The 12,009-nt window shown below is 38.4% G+C and overlaps 3 protein-coding genes across 5 annotated transcripts; 1 reads left to right on the top strand and 2 right to left on the bottom strand.

Moving 5' to 3' along the window:
* Positions 1–24: 24 nt before the first annotated feature.
* LOC103449645 (protein phosphatase 1 regulatory inhibitor subunit PPP1R7 homolog) lies at positions 25–2,514 on the bottom strand. 2 transcript variants are annotated; one of them, XM_008388975.4, is made up of 7 exons: positions 2,148–2,514; positions 1,743–1,973; positions 1,493–1,639; positions 1,255–1,397; positions 1,057–1,171; positions 390–539; positions 25–290 (listed from the first exon to the last, which is right to left on the bottom strand). In XM_008388975.4, the coding sequence occupies exons 1-6, from the start codon at positions 2,448–2,450 to the stop codon at positions 459–461; spliced, it is 1,020 nt and encodes a 339-aa protein (XP_008387197.2). In that variant the 5' UTR covers positions 2,451–2,514; the 3' UTR covers positions 25–290; positions 390–458. The 2 variants fall into 2 exon arrangements, with proteins under 2 accessions (XP_008387197.2, XP_008387204.2); XM_008388982.4 differs by having other exon boundaries at positions 386–539.
* Positions 2,515–3,368: 854 nt separating this feature from the next.
* On the top strand, positions 3,369–11,640 carry LOC103426727 (cell division cycle protein 27 homolog B). 2 transcript variants are annotated; one of them, XM_029110379.2, is made up of 16 exons: positions 3,369–3,626; positions 4,173–4,245; positions 4,371–4,480; positions 4,727–4,773; positions 5,291–5,388; positions 5,659–5,963; positions 7,245–7,397; positions 7,748–7,961; positions 8,265–8,488; positions 8,582–8,647; positions 9,173–9,292; positions 9,552–9,628; positions 9,741–9,860; positions 9,985–10,204; positions 10,380–10,661; positions 10,783–11,640. In XM_029110379.2, exons 1-16 carry the CDS (start codon positions 3,522–3,524, stop codon positions 10,828–10,830), a joined length of 2,262 nt encoding a protein of 753 aa, XP_028966212.1. In that variant the 5' UTR covers positions 3,369–3,521; the 3' UTR covers positions 10,831–11,640. The 2 variants fall into 2 exon arrangements, with proteins under 2 accessions (XP_028966212.1, XP_028966213.1); XM_029110380.2 differs by having other exon boundaries at positions 3,432–3,626; positions 4,421–4,480.
* On the bottom strand, positions 11,503–12,009 carry LOC103449678 (lachrymatory-factor synthase-like). The gene has a single exon (XM_008389005.4). It carries the CDS (start codon positions 12,007–12,009, stop codon positions 11,503–11,505), a length of 507 nt encoding a protein of 168 aa, XP_008387227.1.

A 12,009-nucleotide genomic window follows, 5' to 3' on the forward strand; every position in this document is an offset into this window, starting at 1 on the left:
AAGCACCTTCTCGGCATCCAGAAATGATGCAATCAAAAAGTCATGTACTAAGGATTGATAAATGATAGATTCAACATTACACACATAAATTAGAAGGATTAAAAGGAAAAGAAGTAAGAGGAGGGTGGTTTAAATAACTTCAGAAAACAATACGGAAAATTCGTTTTAAACAACTTTCGAGTGAGTTCTTGAGCCATCCATGATATAGAAATCTATCGCTATTTTGCGGAGTCTCTTTTCAAATTCGGCACTCTGGCGCTCCGGAAGTAGCCTTCCGAGCAACAGTTTACCTGCAAACAACATCCATGAAAACTCGAACATTACAAATAAGTTCATTTTAAGGAGGCACTGCCATAACCACTGGGACATAGTCGAGAAAGAATACCTACATTGTAATTTTGTATTTGCGGTGGCGCTCCATGAAAATTATGCTGAGAGAGCTGAAGCCATGAATGCTTTTATGCAAACATATGAGAATCAATTTGCTCGATATTTGGGAAGATTTGTCTCAAGGTAGTAGCATAGTTTGGAGACTTTGCCTGCAATACGAGATGCATGACCAAATATAAATAATTTTAAAAGCATATGAAACACATTTATCAACAAACCAAACAAAGCATATCAACACAGAAAGGAATGCAGAACCAATTATATATTTATGTACATTGTCGTTATCTGTTCGACAGTCTTCTTTGTTACTTGAAATTAGTTCATAGACACATAGTATGGTTTGCCTTCATGATAACCCTAAAGGATGTAAACATGTAATATATATCCAGACCTACGAAATCTTGCAACCACTATTCTTCCTTTTTCTCTAACGGACTCTGCACTTTCAACAAACATGTATGTATATCAGAATATTGCTGCAGCTGGTAGTACGTTTCGCCACTATATTTATTTGACCAAAGCATTAGACTTGCATGAACTCTCGTACCACTTGGCATTTATCAACACGGTAATTTTAAACTTCCTTAAACGGAATCTAAGCATGTTAAATGAATACAACAGTAAAACTTAAAATATAGTACGTTTGCAGGTTACAGATAAACATACACATGGGTTTTTTTCGAGATAGATGGTAGTGAGCTTCTCTCTTGAACCAGCAAGAACCTCGGCAAAGCCTTCAAGTGACTCTATGCTGTTGTCATTAAGCCATAGATCTTCTAACCTATAGCACAAGATTCCCATAAGAATATAGAACCGACAAGACCAACATCAAACCCAATAGCGAGAAAGAGGTCTAATACATACATTGTTAGGCTTTCTATACCCTCCACCGATGTTAGCTTATTATTCGATACATCCAGGACACGTAGGTTGACTAATGTTGAGAGGCCTTCCATTTTTGAAATACCATTATGGCTCAAGTACAACTCCTCTAGAGCAACGCACTCCTGCAAAAGGTAGAACGATATAAAGTTTCAATATTTATACAACAAATGCATTTGAGATTTCCGCCTCACACAAATCGTGGTGGCAAATCACTTACCTCAAATCCCGTCATTGAAGTTAACCGATTGCTTTGCAAGCTCAGCTTCTTGATGCATTTCAACCCACACAAATTCACCACCTTAATCCGATTCCGCCCCAGCCACAGCTCCTGCAATTTTGTCAAGGTCTGCAAATTCTCCATCACCTGATTTGCATTTCATCATGCAATCAGAACAAGCCGGATGCTAGGTTTGCTACATTATCAATAATTTCCATGTACATAATCTCAAACGCTCAATAGAACTAACCCGCAATCGATTCGAACCGAGCTCGAGAATCAGAAGCTCGTGGAGGTGCTCAATTTCTTCAATCTTGGTGACTTCATTTTTAGACACGTACAGCTCCTTGAGGGTACTGGTGACCTTGGCCAATCCATGTAACAATGTAATCTCGTTGAACGAAACGTCGAAAACCAGAAGCTTCGTGAATATGCTGACATCAGGTATTTTCCCGAGCTTATTATCCCTCAGCACCAACTCCTGCATCCCTCAAAACTGTTAATTTTCCCGGGAACCAAACAGGCAGTCAAGAAAATCACATTCAATCTTATTTTCCCGGAAACCAAACAAATCACCGAGAAAATCACATTTAATTTATTTTCCCGGGAACCAGACAAACCGCCGAGAAAAACACATTTAACTTTTTTTATTTACCTCGAGACCGGAGAGGGCGTCCCAGCCGGAGATCGGTTCGACGGCGGCGTCTTCGATGAGGTTCTGACGGAGAGAGAGCTTTTTGAGGTTGGAGAGGGTCGCAATCCGAGGGTCCAAACCGGTGAGGCGGTTCGCCGTCAGGTCTAACTCTGTTAGACTCGGCGGTAACTCGACCGAGTCGAGGTCGTGGAGCTGGAAGCTGGTGAGATCGAGGACCGTCGAGGACGGATCGTCGTCCGCCGTCTGATCATCGTGATCTACGGGATTCTGACCCGGCGGTGGCGCTTCAGTCTGGTCGGCCATTGAAGCGAACGGTAGACGCTAGCATACGTGTTGCGTTTTATTTTCGTTGGTTTTTATTTCCCAGGTATTTATATTTTATTTTATTTTTGTTGTTTTTGCTTCGCAGCCGGAAAGTTTTGGGCCCCTCATATGGGCCGGCCCAATCGTAAATTGTTGAGTCATGTTTAACTAATAAATACATCACTTGATTCCTTGACGATGACTTTAGAATTTATCTAGTTGAAATTTATTGGTATAATTATTAGAATTATTCTAATTATGGTATTATCTTGTGTTTGCTAGCTCATGAAACTATATTAATTTTAAACTTCTTTTATCTTTATTAACATATACAAAATAAGTGGTGACTTGACTTAGTGGTTAGGGTCTTATTTTTTAACCTATTGATTTGGGTCTAAACTATCTCGTCATTTTAGTATAGAAAATCGTTTATGCTATAACAAAAAAAGGAATATGATTCTCTATAGATTGTTTTTATTCGGATCTTCCGGATCCTTCACTATGTCAGTTCAATCGAAAATCAAACGATCAAGAAAACGTTCAAACGACCTTGACGCCATTAGAATGAGAAGAAGCTACGATGACAACAAAAGCTTTAGGACCTTTGCCTCGAGATCCGCAACAATGGTGTTAATGGTAAAAGGGTTGAGAGGGGCGCATACGTCAAAGAAAACGATGGCATTGTCGAGATTGTAGATGCGATTGATGGCGCCTTGTTCGAGGAATGAGAAGAAGTTGTGATGGCTTCGAGGCCTTGTTCCAGGCAAGGGATGCAAGCAATCTTGAAGGATCTAGATGGAAAGGATTCGGAGATGATCATTTTCCTAAAAAGAGCTATAAAATTATTTTTTCTTGACCGTTACAAGATTATCTCTCTTTTTCATTATTTATTTTTTGGGACGTATTTTGAAATCAAGAAAAAAGAGAAGGAAAAATAAAATAAAAAGGAAGACAATGTCGCCTGACGCGTGATTTGAAATGAGGAGACCACACGTGCCGCCCTGATTTGAACCCAAAACCAAAACCCCCCTCTCTCTTCTCTCTCTCTCCTCCCAATCAGAGCAAGCAGCCATGGAAGCGATACTTCGAGACTGTGTCCAGCACAGTCTCCGTGATTTCATGCACCGGAACGCCATTTTCGTATGCGAACGCCTCTGTGCCGAGTTCCCCTCCGAGGTACCTCTTATCCACCTACTCTTTCACTCTCTTTCTTTTCATCGCCTGCTTGTTTGGTTGCCGAGAAAATCCCATGAAAGAAAGAGAAAATGTGAGATATGCCGTATTCGGAATGAAATTTCTTCTTTTTCTTGTGTTTGGGGGACATTACCGCTTCTATTATGTTGATCGACGCTTCGTGTTTAGTTTACCAGTAATTTGTGAAGATTTTACTTATGCCCGAGTAATTTAGTGTTTTGTAATTTGAGAACTAGGGTTTTGTCGCTTTAGAATCTTTAGGGGTTCACATTTTTTTTTCTGGAACAAAATGCTTTCTTTTAAGGTTAATTATTTACTTTCAGTTTTTTTATGAGCTTTGAATTATTGGAGCTCTGGACTGCAAAGTGTTTGTGCTAGCTCTTTGTGAATGAAGTATAAAGGTGTGGGCTTTTAGATAATGGGATTTCTAAATGGGGTTTACTTACTACATTGGTGCTATTTTTGTTAGCATTAATCGGATAGGTTATGGGATTTTCAGAAGTTGATACGAAATTTGTTATATGGCAGACGAATTTACAGTTGTTAGCTGGCTGTTACTTGCAAAGCAACCAAGCTTATGCTGTATATCATATTTTAAAGGGTAAGCAAGTCATATTAAGTACTCCCCTTTTTTCATTGTGGGTTTTCATTGCGAATTTATTATTTCCATCATAGTATTTCTCATCCACATGGACCTCTTTTCTTTTTTTCTGATGATTTATGAAGGAACACAAGTGGCTCAATGCCGCTACTTGTTTGCACTATCATGCTTTCAGATGGATCTTCTAAGTGAAGCAGAAGCAGCGTTATGTCCTGCTAATGAGCGTGGTGCTGAGGTATTGAACTCTATTTTATTTGGAGCATGATTCTAAAGTAATACTTCATAGTTACTTTTTCAAGTCTTGCTTGCTAAAACATTTTTCATTGTTTTCTACATAATAGGAGTTGAAATGAATGGCATTAACCATTTAGACATTATGTAATTTCTGCTAAGTGTTCCAAATGTTGATATTGGTATTCAGTTTTCAGCCTGTTCATGTGGTTTCTAACAGCAGATGACTTGCTTATTATTCCTTTGGCAGGTTCCAAATGGCGCAGCTGGTCATTACCTTTTAGGGCTTATATACAGGTTTGTCTCCTGTCTTCTGGAGCTTCTTTGTATGCATTACCTTTGTTACAGGGATACTTTATAAGTTTCTTGAAAAGGATTTGTTTGTGAAGATGGTTAAAATTGATGTAATCAATCTATTTTATCAGGCTGAACAAAAAAACATACACTCATTTAAGATGTGAATTCTAGTAGTAATGTTGTTGTTCCTCCAAGAAATATCTTTTGGGGTCTTTAGGTTTGAATCTTCTTCCTTCTAGTAGGGTTAGGTGAACTATTGATGGTGCTTGTGAAATTCTTCTGATTGGCAAAGTGTCCTCTTCTGAACTGATCCCTTTGTCTCTCTGCTTGCATGTTTCTTGGGATAGAGGATTTTGTTGTGCTATATTAATTTAGGTATGCTACCTTTTAGTTGAATTTGTAGCGTCTTGCAACTACTTAAGTATCTCTTTCCGTACTTTACAGTAATTGTATGCTGGATTGTATGATTTTATTGTACCTCTCATGATTTTATTGTTTATAATTGGTATTGTTCTAGGTATACTGACAGAAGGAAAAGTGCCATCCATCACTTTAAGCAGGCTTTGACTATTGATCCTTGTATGTGGACTGCTTACGAAGAGCTGTGCATATTAGGTCCGTACAGTGTTACACACATCAAAGTAATAGTGTAGGCAGATTAGAGCCTTTTGTTCTATATGAATGTACTTTTAGAGTGGCCCCCATGTCCACAATTTTACTTTTGGACGTTTTTTTATTGATATGGCATCTTGTGAAAATAATATAGTTTTTTTGCAACTGGTTAATTAATGGTTTTACTAAATCGAAAATTCTGTGTTGATTATTTATGGCGATTTGGTGCCTTCAGATGCATATGTTGAGGCTTTGTATTTTCCGTTGTTTCAGGTGCTGCTGAAGAAGCAGCTGTAGTTTTTGGTGAAGCTGCCGTTCTTTCCATACAAAAACAGTATCTACATCATGGATTAGCTTCTCAAAGTTTACTTACCCTGAATGAGGACTGCAATTTAGTTTCTGGCAGGAATTTTAGCTCTGAAGATGTTGGCCAGAGACAATTGAAACATGTTCAAGGAAATAATACAAGAGATTTGTCTGGAAATTCTCATGTTAGTTTGGGCGGAGTGTCTGGTCATCCTGTAAATGGCACTTCTGGTTCATCTTTCTTTAACACTCCTTCCCCAATGCCCATGCAGGTATATATAAGTTGTCCCCTCCAATTTTTCTCTAGCAGTCCTGCATTTATTGCTGTATCTCTGTCCTTTCTACCAGTGCTTACTCTTATCTTACTATTGGTATCAAATGATTTAAGGTCTGTTATGGCTTTGTAACTATTGTAACTATGTGTCTGGACCACTTCAGGTAGGTTTTGTCTTGAAATGAAGTATTTGGTTTCTTTACTGATATGTTTGGTCTTTTTGAAATTAGACCAATTTATGTAGGATAAGTGCAAATATTGCCTACAATTGGATATGCCAGGCTTTAGGATTTGGAAAGTTGTGGTCGAAAGACATAAGGCTGTAGGAGAAGAGGTTTAGGATTTGTAAATCAAAGTATGGTTTGATTATGGGTCAAAAGGAGGGAAGGAGGGGCTGATTTGAGGAAACCTGGTTGCTGAAATTTCGCACAGCAGGCAGCTAAGGTTCCCAATTAAGACACCTACCCAATAAGCACATTGCTAACCAAGGTTCATATAAAAATCATTTGACTCCTTAAAAATCTCCGAAAGCCTTAAAGCAAAGATAATTTGAAGAATATAAACTTATGGGAATCTGGTACTGCAGGCTACTGTTATGTATAAACACCCACACCTCTAAAATTAGAGTAAATTGTACAAATGGTCCCTCAACTTTAATCAAATTGGAGCAATGGTCCCTCAACTAAAAAGCCATTACCATTGGTCCCTCAACTTATCAAAATGTGTAGTTATAGTCATTTTCATCAATTTTATCAAAATTTTGTCAAAATAAGCTATGTTGGAATGACCATTTATATAACTAGGGTCCCTTAACTCATCAAAGTGTATAATTATGGTTCTTTTCGTCAACTATGTCAAAAAATTTGTCAAAACGAGTTATATTGGAAGGACCATTGCTACAATTGGATTAAAGTTAAAGGACCATTTCTCCACTTGAATTAAAGTTCAGGGACCAATGGTAATGGATTTTTAGTTGAGGGACCATAGCTGCACGTTTTGATAAGTTGAGGGACCAAAGGTAATGGATTTTTAGTTGAGGGACCATTGCTCCAATTTGATTAAAGTTGAGGGACCATTTGTACAATTTTCTCCTAAAATTAAGGACCAAATCTAAAACAAATTCAATGCTAGAGTCTTTAGGACATAATCACTCAATATATACGATTTAGTTGTCATCTCATGTTGCTTGTGGGTACCTGAAATAAAACATTGAAACTTATATTTGTCAAAATAAAAATATGAAATTCTTGTATCATCACTGATCTGTCCCTGTTTGCAGTTGTCAGGTGTTGCTCCACCAGCTCTCTGTAGAATTGGCCAGCCAAATGGCCCAAACCTGAGCACAGGTACCGATAGCTCTCTGAAGTCAAATGTGAGCTCTACAATTCAAGCCCCCAGAAGAAAGTTTGTTGATGAAGGAAAACTCCGCAAGGTACAGGCTCCACTTATTCATAATTCAAATAATTTTTTTTTTCCATTGATACAATTCTTAATGTCACTGATTTCGTACTTTTCCTTGCTATACCTTAACTATTCGAGTACATGTAATGTTTTGGTATTGTTTGAATTTCATGTGAGTCTATGCTTTCTTGTTTTTGTGGTTTAATGTAGGCTTACAATGAGATTATTTATTTGGTAGTGATGTTGCCTTTAGCACCTTATTTGAGTAATTAGTTATAAATGGGTTTTCTTGTCTCTGTATATTTCCTGGTGACATTTTCATGTTGTTTATGGAATGTTGAGGTCAATGACTTCTTACAATTATTTGTCTTCCCTTTGCAGATTTCAAGCAGGTTGTCTTTTGATTCTGGCAACCGGCGGAGCAATAGACTTGCTGCTGAAGCGGGGGCCAACACTAATGTCAGTGCCTCAGTGACAGCCGGAAATGGAACTACCAATTCATCTAAATATCTTGGAAGTTCCAAGCTGAGCTCTGTTGCACGTTCCTTCGCAAATCGTAAGGGGCAGCCATGGCCCAATGAAAATGTTGATGAAGGTGATGCATCTTCTCATTTCTGAGTCATTTGGTGAACTATACTACCATATATAGAGATTAGCAGGCACAAGAAGCCATTTTATCACCAATATACTTAATTTCTTCTATTAATAGAGAAACGACAAATTGCATTATAGTGATTTAAGTCTTTTCACTTCCTTTGCTCATATAAGTTTAATAGCGTTTCCTGGATAATATAAGTACAAACTTTCCGTTCAAGGATACTCTTGATTCTTCTACGCATGTTACGTCCAATGGATTTTTTGCTAATAGTTGTGATTTCCAAACTTGGGTCCTATTTAGGAATGCGCAATGAGACATATGATGATTCCCGTTCAACAACTGTGACAGTAGCTTCTGGTTTTACTCCTAGTGATACTAGATATCTTGAACAAGAAGGAGCAACCTTGTCAAGTACTGGTGGTATTATCAATGTTTCAAGAGTTGCCACTGGTGCTTCAGAAATATTGAGTCTTTTGAGAACCCTTGGGGAGGGCTATAGACTTTCCTGCATGTACAGATGTCAGGTACTACTTGGTTACTGTGGAATAAAATGAATTAATATTTTTTTCCTAGGTTGAGGTTGTATTTTGTTATCTAATATTGTCTCTGTTGTGCAGGATGCACTCAATGTCTATCTCAAACTTCCATACAAGCATTACAATACAGGATGGGTGCTTTCCCAGGTAGTTTTTTTTTATAGAAAACTTGGCTGTATTTCTATATAGTCTCCTGCTGTGATGACCTTGTACACAGCACTGGATTCTTAATACAGGATTCCATTCGCCTATTTTCTGCTGTTGGTGGATGTCTGTATAAGTTAGTTAGCTAGTTTCAAAAACTAAAAGGAAAATAATATCTTTCTCATCAGATCTGAAAAACACGGGATTTTCTGCTATTTGTTTGATTTCCCACTGTCATCAGAACTTAATTAATTTGTCTTGTCATACGTTTATCTCATCTTTAGACTTATTTCATTCGCTCTTTTGTTACACTTCATATAGTCTACCATGATTTTTTGATACCAGATGAGTGGTACGATTTGTCATAGTCTTCCATGATTTTTCTATACCTAAGCCTATGTTTTTCAATAATTTCATTTTCACCCACACCAACTCAAATCCCTTGCAGCTGCTCCTTTGAATGATTTTTGCCCTTACATATTATAATACTTGCATATCATTGACTATTTTGGCATTCTTCAATTGCAGGTTGGAAAAGCTTATTGTGAATTGATAGACTATTCAGAAGCTGATCGGGCCTTCAGTCTTGCCCGTCAGGCATCACCTTACAGTTTAGAAGGGATGGATATGTATTCTACAGTTCTTTATGTGAGTCCCCAAATTGATGTAGCTCAAAAACCTTTGAAAAAAAAATTGTTTTGTCTTATGACTTGGATAAAAAAAGTGTTGTAGTTTCCAGAGGATGCTTTCGTTATATGTTAGATGGTCAGTTGGGTTGCTCTCCTGTCCAGCTAATCCTTCTGAAATCAAGCTAGCCACTAATTTTTCATTGTTGTGTGGCTTAGCTTTTCTCTTTACTTTACTGTTAATAATTGCTGTGCACTGAGAGTATTCTTACTCTTTGCAGCATTTGAAGGAAGATATGAAGTTAAGTTACCTGGCTCAAGAACTGATATCAACGGACCGCTTAGCTCCTCAGTCTTGGTAGCTATATCATAATTTTGCGAAATAATACAGCATTCAAATCTCAATTTTCTTTTTAGTATCTCTTGTCAGTCATAAAGACTTATTTCTTTCTTATCGAATGGTATTGCAGGGTTGCAATGGGAAATTGCTATAGCTTGCAGAAAGACCATGAAACTGCTCTGAAAAATTTTCAGCGAGCTGTTCAACTTAATCCAAGATTCACATATGCGCATACCCTTTGTGGTCATGAGTATGGACAAGACTTTTCCTTCCCTTCATCCTTTAATTCATGAAATTGAAGTTCCTTGTAATTTGATGTTTAGTTCCGACCTTGTATCAGATAGTTATGTTGTCATCGAATTATCTATCTGCAGATATGTAGCTCTAGAGGATTTTGAGAATGGAATAAAGAGTTATCAGAACGCACTTCGTATTGATGCAAGGCATTATAACGCCTGGTATGGCCTTGGAATGGTATATCATCGCCAAGAGAAGTTTGAGTTCTCGGAGCATCACTTCCGGACGGCTTTCCAAATCAATTCACGTTCTTCTGTTATTATGACTTATCTTGCCTCAGCATTGCATGCTTTAAAGGTTACATTCGCATATCCATTCTAACTTTACGGCCTAGAAATCTTTTTATTTACGAAATGGTTCTTATTTTTTTTATTCAATTGTCTGAAATGTGTTTTAGCCGACCCCACTTAGTGGGAAAAGGCTTTGTTGTTGTTGTTGTTTTTGTCTGAAATGTGTTTGTATCATATGACAGCGAAGCGAAGAAGCTCTAGTGATGATGGAGAAGGCTATTAGGGCGGACAAGAAGAATCCACTTCCAATGTATCATAAGGCTAGTATACTAATGAGTTTAGAAAAGTTCGATGAAGCTTTAGCGGTCTTAGAGGAGGTTAAAGAATACTCTCCTCGCGAAAGTAGTGTCTACGCTTTGATGGGTAAGATCTATAAGCGGCGTAACATGCATGAGAAAGCAATGCTTCATTTTGGTTATGCATTGGATTTGAAACCATCGGCAACTGATGTCGCTACCATTAAGGTGATTTGAGCATATTTCTTACTCTTTATTAACACCCCATATCATATGTGCTTTGATCGCAACACAAGCGTAGCTTTCATTTGCATCTTACTCCAAGGCTCATCTCTTGATTTTCCAACAGGCTGACATTGAGAAGTTACATGTACCTGATGAACTAGACGATGAGTAGGTCCATCGAGTCGGAATTCAGTAAAAGAGAACATCGTGCAAGTTATCTGGCTGAAAAAGACTCTGCCCGGAGTAGCAGTCTGCTTGTGCTTTCGAAGGCGTATGAATGGCCTAGTTCGTGAGGCTCGCCTGCTCATTCGGGCACCCGCATCCAATCTGCATACTGTAGAACCTGACCTCAGTTTTGTAGGTGATTCACGTACTGGTAGAGAACAAGATGTGACGCAAGTACGGATAGTTGTATCATGACGTTGAAAAACTACTTGTATCATCATCTTTAACCCCTAATGTTTATGATTGTAATCTACCTTGCTCTTTCACCAAAATTCTAAAAATCCATACGTGATCTTCCCGTCAATGAATCTGAATAGTCGAATTTACCCGAATTCAAAACTAGGGTTCTTTTGTTTATTTTAGGGACACCTTGTGGTGTTCACTCTATAACTTTTTTCAACGATCAAAACCGTTTATATTTAGTTCATCATTCATAGATCATCACTCCAAAAAATTAGGTAAATCCAAATCCACCTTGAAACAAGGGTAACTACTTTTAACGATTGGAGCTACAAGTCCGACAACTTATCAACCTTACAAGATTTTATTGCCGGTTTTATTGCAGGGTTATACAATAAACACCTTAACAGAGACTAATAAATCACTTTTGTGTTTCCAATTATTCAACTTGGAGCTGGAGAGAGGCTTCCATTCTGCTAGCCATGACTTGCAAGCCAGTGCCAATAAACAGGTCCAGATCCTCCAGCCTCCATCCCTCCACTGGTTCAACTTCATACTTCCACACAATCGTACACCCGGCGTCCTTCGGCACCACTTGAACGGTCGAAATGTACGAGTTAAACCCAACATTCCCATCTATGATAGAGTAACTATATGTCATATTTGCTGGGTCAATAGTCAGCAGCTTCTGCTTAGTCCAGTTCACCTTCTCTTGGTCTTGGTTCTGGTCACTTTTAGGATCAACCGGAGTCTTGAACCCAGCACAGAACCGCACGCACCCAGCTACCCCCGATGTGCCTTCAACACCATGGCAAGTTGTGAGAGTTGGGAACCACTCGTGCAGGCCAAAGAAGTCCTCCAAAAGAGGCCAAATTTGCTCTGCTTTGGGGCCTTTTAGCTCTGCACTTGCCTTGCCTTCCCATTTCAATTGTTTCTCAAGTGCCAT

The sequence above is a fragment of the Malus domestica genome, chromosome 02 (genome assembly GCF_042453785.1).
Source record: "Malus domestica chromosome 02, GDT2T_hap1".
Classification (NCBI taxonomy): domain Eukaryota; kingdom Viridiplantae; phylum Streptophyta; class Magnoliopsida; order Rosales; family Rosaceae; genus Malus; species Malus domestica.